The 10,203-nt window shown below is 36.4% G+C and overlaps 1 protein-coding gene across 1 annotated transcript; it reads right to left on the bottom strand.

Annotated features, from left to right (window-relative positions):
- Nucleotides 1-485: 485 nt before the first annotated feature.
- On the bottom strand, nucleotides 486-8,557 carry LOC121376510. The gene is made up of 4 exons (XM_041504400.1): nucleotides 8,401-8,557; nucleotides 5,811-5,944; nucleotides 4,200-4,448; nucleotides 486-786 (listed from the first exon to the last, which is right to left on the bottom strand). The coding sequence occupies exons 1-4, from the start codon at nucleotides 8,401-8,403 to the stop codon at nucleotides 546-548; spliced, it is 627 nt and encodes a 208-aa protein (XP_041360334.1). The 5' UTR covers nucleotides 8,404-8,557; the 3' UTR covers nucleotides 486-545.
- Between the last annotated feature and the right edge of the window lie 1,646 nt (nucleotides 8,558-10,203).

Below are 10,203 nucleotides of genomic sequence, written 5' to 3'. Positions count from 1 at the left end.
GACCGACCGCGCATCAAGCGAACGCTTTACCACTGGGCTAGTTAAACGAAGATGCCCGAATCTGGATAACAACATTTATTCATATTTGCATTACTACCAAACAGCTATATGATTCCTAACGAATCACAACGTATTTTTACATGGACTAAAACTAATATTGTGAGTACAATGATGGAAATTCAGTTTTCAGATCAGTTCATTTTGCCCAAACGTTCCACTGTTTTTGCCCAGATTCGAAGATTAGCGCCATCACTGGTTGGGGTGGGGGAAGGTTATTGACCCCCTGAACCCCGATCTCGTATGCTTATGTAGAAATGAAAGTTGTAAGCGAAACACCTACAGGCAAAACAATTGCCGATTTTAAAAGATAATGATTTTTTTGTTCAGATTAGTTTATAACAATAGAATGACTGGAAGTAATATATATATATATATATATATATATATATATATATATATATATATAAACCCAACAACACCAAGTGTACAAGAGAGACTGTTTATTCTGATGAAACTGTTTACGGTCTGAAGAACATAGAAACAATCTAGTATTTTATGCCGAAAGCATGCCTGTTGATATCGATGGACCCGGCCAGTACGCCTTTGCGATAGAAGACCTTCCTGTGACAGGTGCAGTCCTGGGGTAGGTACAGGTAGTGATAGCTGAGGCCTGCCTTCCAGCTGCCCACGTTAGAGTGGCACCAGCCGTAGAACCAGACTCGAGTCCACTCGGTGGGAAGGCACTTGGTGATGCTGCCACCACAGGGCGAGGCACACCTCCTGTAGCTGTAAGAGATAGCAGAAACTGAGTAAAGATGCTAAAAGTAGTACTAAACCAAATAACTTCCGGTTGGGTCAAAGTTCGAGGTGAACCCAACTCTAGTCCACTCGGTGGGCAGGCACTTGGTGATGCTGCCAACACAGGGAGATGCACATCTGAAGCTGTAAGAGAGCGCAGAAACTGAGTAAAGATGCTAAATGGAATGGAGCCTCCATGGCTGAGTCTAGCCCAAAATATCTAGGGGGCAGTTAAAAAGAAGAGTAAGAAAATTAAAGAAAAAGAAAGAAAGAAAAAAAAATAAAAAAATTAAAGAATAGGGACTCAGTAATAGTCTTTTTTATCTAAACAAAATTAAAAGGTCACGTTTAAACTAAATAGGACTTTTTTGTGCTTTTAATAAATAAATAAACATTTAATTAAATTAAATTAATTAAATTAATTAATTAATTTATTTATTTATTTATTTATAGGAAAATTGTCCTTTGCCCTGTTACAGCTAACTTTGGACCTCTAGTTAGGAGAAAGAGTTATTAAAAGTTGCCATGCAGTACTGATTGACAATTGACACTTCGTGTTTTTAAATATTACGTAAAATTACAAGTTAGCACAGATTACAACTTATATTAGGTTAACGTCAAATTACAAGTTAACCTATTCAGTGAAAGTAAACCGTGGCTCTAGCGAAGATCCGGTGGAATACAGAGCCACCATCACCTGAGAATCACAACGGGGTGATCTCGGACTCTCCATACAACCGGATCCCTCCTTTATTCTTATGTTAATTCAACGTCTGAACATGTCTTATAGGAACTTACCATAATCTATTAAAGATTCTGCCTACTTCATACCCCCTCCCCCTCTCCCTCTCTTTAAGCCGGGACTCGGTCACTGTCGATGCCAGAGGCTTTGACCCAGGTAGACGTGTCTGAATCGTATATAGATATGGACACGTTGCTGCTGTTTGAATCTGGATTTGGACTGTGACGTTTATCAAACCTGAATCGAGTCACTCTGATTTGCAGCTCTTTCTTGGAAAAAGCACGAGACGTAGGCTTATGCTGCCGAAGATTTTGTTCAGCAATTTAAAACGTTAAATAACAATGTAAAACATTAGTGACGTATGCCATACCATACCTGCATCGAGCTATCCTGACTTACTACTCATTTTGGGAAGAAGGCGAGAACATGTATGTGCCGCCGAATAATCTGTTCAACAGTTTAAAACGCAAATTACAATGTAAAACATTAATGACGTGTGTCATATCTGCATCGAGCTACCCCGACTTTCTGCTCATTTTGGGAAGAGCACAAGGCGTGTGCTGTCGAAGACTTTGTTCAGCAATTTAAAACGCCAGATTACGTACAATTCATAAATATTTTATTTGGATAATCAAATAATAGAAAACATGTGAAACAATAGAAAAGTGTTCGGTATATCTAAGGATACCAAATTAAGATGGTTCCAATATAGAATAATCCAAAGAATTCTCCCTACAAACAAGTTTCTCTATAATATTAGAGTGATAAGCAGCCCAAATTGTAGCTTCTGTAATGCGTCTATTGAAACATATACGCATTTATGTTTTGACTGTGTACACGTCCAAAATTTAATTAAACAAGTCGAGCAATGGATAAAAGAATCGGCAGACATTATAGTTATTTTCTCTCGTACCAGTTTTCTTCTTGGCCACTCAAAGAACAATATCATAATTGACATTATTGCTCTTTTGACAAAGCAATTTATATATAGTTCAAAATTTCTGAAGAAATCACTCTATATTAAAATATTAAAAATTCATATACATTCTTATTATATATTAGAAAAAAAAAATGTATTCCAATAAAATCAAATATAATGAATTTATTAAAAGATGGAGTGTATACCTTAAGTTGTTTGAATAAATATCTCTAGGTCATCCACCACCGACAGTATCTTAAGTATTTATTACCATATATACATGTATAAAAAAAATTGAGTGTTTAGTACTGAGTGAGGTTCAATGGCGTATTGGCAAGAGGTTTGTTGTTTTATTTCATATTATATTAAACTTGATCTGTGTATGTATGTATAAACAAAATATATATACTGTGTGAAAATGTTACCAAAAATGAAAATAAAATATTCAAATATTTAAAAAAACACACAAAAAAAACATGAATGAATACAAATATTTAGGTATCTGGTTTGAAAAAAGTAACAAATTTAATTTATGCAAGAAACATTTAACACAACAGGCAAAAAAAGCCATGTTTTACATTTTAAAAAAGTCAAATGAACTTTCTTTGTCGATAGAATATAGACTTCAGCTGTTTGATGCAGTAGTTGTTCCTATATTATTATTTGGCTGTGAAATTTGGGGATTTGAAAATATAAATATTATAGAAAAGATTCATATTCAATTCTTACGATATTTAGCGCCTGTCAGGAAAAGTACTCCAATATATATATGTTATATGGTGAATATGGAACAACACCTCTATCTCTGAAAATACATCTAAGAATAAATTGCTTTTGGTCACGACTGTTAACGGGTAAAAGCCTAAAACCATCTGTAAAGGCTTACCAAATAATGTATTATGATTTTATTCAATTCGGTACGTATTATAAATGGATAATTAACATCAGAGATCTATTTTACCAGCTTGGATTGAATAACGTTTGGGACCAGCAGTCATTTAAATCAGTGGAGTGGTTAAAAAGAGTTGTGAAGAGAAGACTCTGATCAGTATCTACAAACATGGAGAAATGACATCTTTACGACCAGCAAAGGAACTACTTATAGAATATTTAAAGAAAAATTGGAACTAGAATCATATTTTAACATTCTGGATAAAACAATGTACATAAAAAAATTTCGATTTAGAATTTCAAATCACTTTTTACCAGTTGAAAAGGGGAGGTGGACAAATATTTTATATGAAAATAGAAGCAATATTGTTGGAGATGAATTTCATTATCTATTTATATGCAAACACTTTAGACAAGAAAGATTGAAATATCTTAACAAATACTATGTAAATAGACCAAATATATACAAATTACAGCAACTCTTCAGCTCAAAACGTATTAGTGTTCTTAAAAAAATTGTGTAAGTTTATATCAATTATTAACAAACAATTTTGTGCTTCTTGACTTCCGTGTAATTTTAACTGTTTTTAATATTTAGCTGCTCATCTGTTTGTATCGTGGTATATATGTTTTTGAAATCATCTTGACAATTTGTATGTTTATTATTATTTATGTTCCTCTGATGCCACCGAATGGGGGCCATGAGAGTAAATAACGTTCTGTTCTGTTCTGACATGTTATAGAAGATAAAATTGCCCTTCCATTGATATCAAATATATCTTGGGTATATTTACTTCCCAGTTAACTGTTTATTACACCACACTAAAACAACATTGACGAGTGTCATACCTGCATCGAGCTACTCTGACTTGCTGCCATCGCGGGAAGATGACGAAACATCTGTTACCGTGGAACCTCCACAAGTGTCTGGCGCTCGGTCTGCACGGCTCGCAGTGCTTCACCCAGCGGTAGCGATGTGACGGGATTACCTGGTAGGAGGTCGGAGCCGTACACATGACAGACGACTGCTTTGTAAAGAACTGACTTTGAAAACTCGTAGCTTGCGAAAAGGCGGCTTCTGCCTGGCTTTCTATAGCGCTGTTAAAATTAAAATTAGTTTGTTATACAAGTACTGTCTTAATGGCAGCAACAAGAGGAACCAGTAATGCATAATTAATTAGTTTTTCGACTTGGAGGGTCAATGCATAATTTCCAGTTATTGTTTGTATGTATGCATGCATGTATGTATGTATGTATTGATGTATGGCTATCTATATATTGTATGTATGTCGAGGTTGACTGTTGCATACATATATATTAACGCACTGGCGTAGGGGATAATTAAATCCTTTCTGGCCTCACAGTTTGTCCCATGCCGTTGCTGGGACTCGAACCTGTGACACCGAATCGCCCGCAAATTGCAAGACTAACCACGATGCGCTCTGAGCTGCATCCATGTATGTATGTATACATGTATGTATGTATGTATGTATGCGTTTGTTTGTTTTGTTTAACAACATCACTAGAGCACATTTATTTATTTATCATCGGCTATTGGATGTCAAACATTTGGTAATTTTGACATAGGCAGAGAGGAAAACCCGCTACATTGTTCCATTAGTAGCTAGGGATCTTTAAGATGCACCATCCCACAGGCAGGATAGCACATACCACGGCCTTTGATATACCAGTCATGGTGCACTGGGCCTGGCTGGAACGAGAAATAGCCCAATGTATCCACCGACGGGGATCGATCCTAGACGCATCAGGCGTGCGCTTTACAACTGGTATGCGTATGTGTATGCATATGCGTATGTATGTGTATGTTTGTACTGGCGTAGGAAGTGGGGTGTGGCAAAGACGGTGGTAGCAACAGCGATGTTTTTATATATATATATATATATATATATATATATATATATATATATAAACATGTATATATATATCTGTGTGTGTGTGTGTGTGTGTGTGTGTGTGTGTGTGTGTGTGTGTGCCCAACCAACCCACTTTATTGGCACCTTCCGACGCCCATGGTGTATAGATGGTACATATAAAAGATCCCTTGCTGCTAATCGAAAAGAGTACCCATGAAGTAGCGACAGCGGATTTCCTCTCTCAATATCTGTGTGGTCCTTAACCAGATGTCTGATGCCATATAACCGTAAATAAAATGTGTTGAGTGCGTCGTTAAATAAAACATTTCCTTCCTTCCCATGGTGTTTATGTACGAGTATGTGTATTTATATACGTACACACGAATGAACGAACGTACGTATGTATGTATTCGTGCATTCATTAAATTAATTCATGCATACATAAAAATAAAAAATAAAAAGAAAGAAAGAAGATAAAAGAAGTTTTGTTCAGGCCAGGGCAATTGTAGACAATGTCCACGTCGTCACAAATTTTCATTTACTAAAATATATTATTAGCACATCATGAATTATCTGTTGTGTTTACGTTTTGGCAGCGTTCATGGCATCGGTGTGGTATGTGAAGTCGTTACCAAACACGACGTCGGGGTTGTTGTAGGCAGAGGGGCACGAAAGACCAAACACTGCCGGGATGACCAAACTCAGTAACAAGACGAGTTTCTGAAAGAAACGAGCAAAGCAAATCATGGCTTAAGAAAAATAACTGTATATTGTGAGGTACTTAACGTTAGTTAGTGGACTCTGGAGCCGAGTATGGAGGATTCGAGGAATTAAGTGATATATAAGTCACTGAAAAAAACATCATAATGAGTTTGGGGTGGAATAAAGGCGATGTCATACGATACGAGTTTCTCGTACGAGAATAGCCGATTGTACATGACAAACATTACGATTTCATCGGATGCTATGCAATTGGCTGTTTTTGTATTGTGTGGCGTCGCTTTAGTTTTTTTTAACACGTGAGCGTTCTGCAGAAGACGCATTTTTCAAAATGACCGGAATTTAACCCTATATAATATGCTAATCATTTAAATTATACACAAGTTGTTAATGCCTTAAACTTGAGAGAGAGTTTACAACAGACATTTGGCATTGGTGTTGTTACAAATTTTTATTGCATTAAAATTGGTAAAAAGGAATGAAAAATATGGTGTTATGCAGAGTAATAAAAGGTTAGGAACATACCTTTTACGCCATTCGGACTAACAGTGTGACAAAATGTGGACGACCAACAGGATTTTCATTCAAAATGGTCACCACTCTGAATTTGCTTATTTATTAGGCCTATTATTTAAATAGAAAATATTACACGAGTGGCCGTTAAAGGGAAGGGAACTATATTAACGTGCCCACATCCTTACGGTTCGGCCGTTAAATGGGAATGGGAACTATTTTAACGTGCCCACATCCTTGCGGTTAACCGGCCTCGGTGGCGCAGTGGTTAAGCCATCGGGCTACAGGCTGGTAGGTACAGGGTTCGCAGCCCGGTACCGACTCCAACCCAGAGCGAGTTCTTAAAGGCTCAATGGGTAGGTGTAAGACCACTACACCCTCTTCTCTCTCACTAACCACTAACAAACTAACAACTAACCCACTGTCCTGGACAGACAGCCCAGATAGCTGAGGTGTGTGCCCAGGACAGCGTGATTGAACCTTAATTGGATATAAGCACGAAAATAAGTTGAAATCAATCAATCAATCAATCAATCTTGCGGTTCGGGCACGCCCACCATGGAATCGGATTCTGGCATAGCCAGTCCACGATTCCACGGCGGGTGGGGGGGGGGGGGGGGGGCGGCCGTTAGATACCTTTTATCTTACAACGAGTTGTTTTAACGGTATATAACGGACTCGAATATAGTATTCTATTTCATACATATTCCCTCTGCCACTTAATAATATTTATTTTAATTTACTGAGTATCGAAGATCAGACAAAAGACAATAGAATCTGTTACAAAACATGTACTTTATTAGATACAGTTTTAGTTCAGTTTTTAGTTGTTAGAGATTAATATTGTATGTACTTTATTTTTGCTGGTCAACCAGACTGTGTTTTTATTATTCATATATGAACATGGAAATAAAGTTATTGTATTGTATTGTATTGTCCAAAAAAAAAAAAAAGTTTTAAAATAAATTTCAGCGCCTTTTCCTAACTAAATAGAGAATACTACATGAGCGGCCGTTAGAAAACTTTTATCTTACGAGTTTATAAAACGAGTTGTTTTAAAACGTATCTAACGAGCGAAAGCGAGTTGGATACATTTTTAAACAACGAGTTGTAAGATAAATAGTATCTAACGGACACGAATGTAGTATTCTGTTTCTTACATATCTTCAGAAAACAGTTTTAAAATAAATTTAAACACCTTTTCCAACTAAAATCCGTTTACAGCCCTAGCACTTATAGTTAACTTATGCGTCACAAGTCAATTTCAGGTTAACTTGTACGTCACAGAGTGATCGATTTCGATCATGACTTTTTCACTGGATGGTATGGCATCACCTAGGAGCAGCCAGTCGTATGTATTTTAATTGTTTCTGCACGTATATGTGTTGACAGTATGTGTTATCAAAAATAATGAATGATGGTCTCACCAACGAGTGTGTGAGAAAGCGATATACAAATCGTTCTATTCTGTTCTATATTCTATTCTTTATTGTATGTAAGGCCATAAGCCACTTTAAGCTCATATATACAAGAACAAATAATATTTAATATATTGACATTTCGGAACCATTTGTTCAAAAGTTTAGCTGTTTGGGCAACAAAACAGAAGAGAAACATTTATTATTACATATTACATTTTCCAAATACATCCAAAATATTTAGTCACGCCCTCGGCCAGCTGAATTATTCTTTGAATAACTGGACCCTGGTGCAGGTGACAGTATTTTCAAGTACAGTAGCATATAATTATACATACATGAATAGAAACTACACCTTGAGAAGTAAAATGTAACATTTCGAATATATAGGCGGGGCCAAACATCGGGATTTTTTTTCTCCAAAAATAACATAACCACCAATATGAAACTTTTAAATGTATTAAACCACAATTTTAATATAATTTGATTTTATCTAATACACACACACACAAAAAAACCGCTTACCATGTTAGCTGGCTGGGTGATATGAACCTTGCACAGTTTGTGGATTTTCAATATTCAGTCGAATATGAGCTACCCTGGGTTTGAAAATTGTTGTGCACACTTTCAATTTATCCAGAACTCTCTTAATTTTCCAGCCAATCAAAAAGCAGTTTAGTTGTCATATGCAGATCAGTGGGAATCTCGTGAGTGATGAACCCGGAAACGTGCCCCTCGGACGACAGGTCACTTAAAGCAGTGGGACTACGTGACTGACGTAACTACACTCAAATCTTCATGTTTTCTTATAAACAAAAAAGGAAATAAATTTGACATAGCAATAAATTTTACTGGAGATTTTTTTTTTTTTTAAATTTAACTTTAAATAAAGACGACATTTCCGGAGTAAATAATGTTAAAGTTCGTAATGAACTATAAAACATTTCCATAATTCAGATGCACACACATTTCCCACATCTTGTTTTTTCTTGTCTTTTTTTTGTGGTTGTTTTTGTTAGGAGGTAATATAACAGCCGTTTAACACTTATGTAACTGTGACGGTACATGCTCTTAATTTCTTTTCGCCTGTGGCGATATTAATTGTTTTAGAAGGCCGTGTGCAGTTCCAATGCACTTAGCCCAGGTGGGCAACTTGTTACGTAATACCTTGCGCAACGGTCGTCGAGCTGTACGCCTAATACACACCCAGAGCAGGTGTGGAGGCCATGTGGCTAGTAGTTACGTAATATCTCCGGTAGTGCTGTTTATGGCCAGGGGATTGCTCGCGGTATGGCGACAGCCAGTCTGACGATCAGAGGAAAATATGCCGGCGTGGTGGTTGTGGAAAATCCACATGATACGTGAGGTACCGCTTTGTACCCCCAGGCGATTTTCGCTGTCTCTGAGAGTTTTGAATAAATAGCTAGGGTTTAGAGATATCTGGGAGAAACATTTGGAGGTATCCGAGGGGAACGGTCGTCGTCCACTGAACGATCTATATTAGTTCAGACGGGACTTTGGTAAATATATATTTCTGCTCTGTGTATAACCTTGATGTGATTGATGCGACTTTAAATATTTTAATACTGTATTATACCAATATTATTTAGACGGTGCTGCCGGTCATCTGACGCAGTATTCTGTAGGCTCACCGTTCTGATATATATATATATATATATATATATATATATATATATATATATATATATATATATAGTATATATATATTATATATTGAAAGCTTAGCCAGTCATCCTAGAGGACCTAGGTAAACTGTAGGTTATTGTCTTTATTGTGATAGGTACCAGTATTAATTCTGTATTACAAGGTTATTGAATGAGTAGTTAGGGTTAATTAAAAATTAACCAGTTAGGAATAGTGTTGTAATTCCTTTATTAATTAAGTTCCCCTGGAAGCGTTTCTCCATTATCGCACGTGTGTGTGTTAGCGTTTCTCAATTATCACACGTGTGGGTGTTGTGTCACGGTGAAGTGATTAGCATATTGTGTAGACTAGACACCTAGAGATTAACTAATTAAGTGATCAGTTCTGGGTTGTTATTATTGTTGTTATTATTTAACTACTGCGGCAGTACATTTGTCAGCGTAGGTTAATACAGATTCCAAAGTGTATTGTGTTTTTGTTGTGTTTTCTAGTGAACTAAACGTGCTATAATAATATATACTTTATATAAGATCGTATCTCTGATCATACCTAGACGAGCCATACTAGGGTTTAACAGCCCGTTACAGAGAGATCTAATAGATATACAGTTAGGAGAGATATTTTGATAACCGTGTTTCATTCAGTTACGGGTATTATAGAATC

Source organism: Gigantopelta aegis, chromosome 6 (assembly GCF_016097555.1).
Source record: "Gigantopelta aegis isolate Gae_Host chromosome 6, Gae_host_genome, whole genome shotgun sequence".
Lineage (NCBI taxonomy): Eukaryota > Metazoa > Mollusca > Gastropoda > Neomphalida > Peltospiridae > Gigantopelta > Gigantopelta aegis.
The sequence above is the reverse complement of the archived record's forward strand: the minus strand, read 5'-3'. Positions and strand labels throughout refer to the sequence as shown.

Excerpts from the sequence above, each read along its gene's own strand:
- LOC121376510 (XM_041504400.1), bottom strand. Across the intron at positions 4,449-5,810 it reads GCCATGAACGCTGCCAAAAC|CGCTATAGAAAGCCAGGCAG; the intron begins GTAAACACAACA and ends TAATTTTAACAG. Across the intron at positions 787-4,199 it reads GTCAGAGTAGCTCGATGCAG|CTACAGGAGGTGTGCCTCGC; the intron begins GTATGACACTCG and ends TATCTCTTACAG.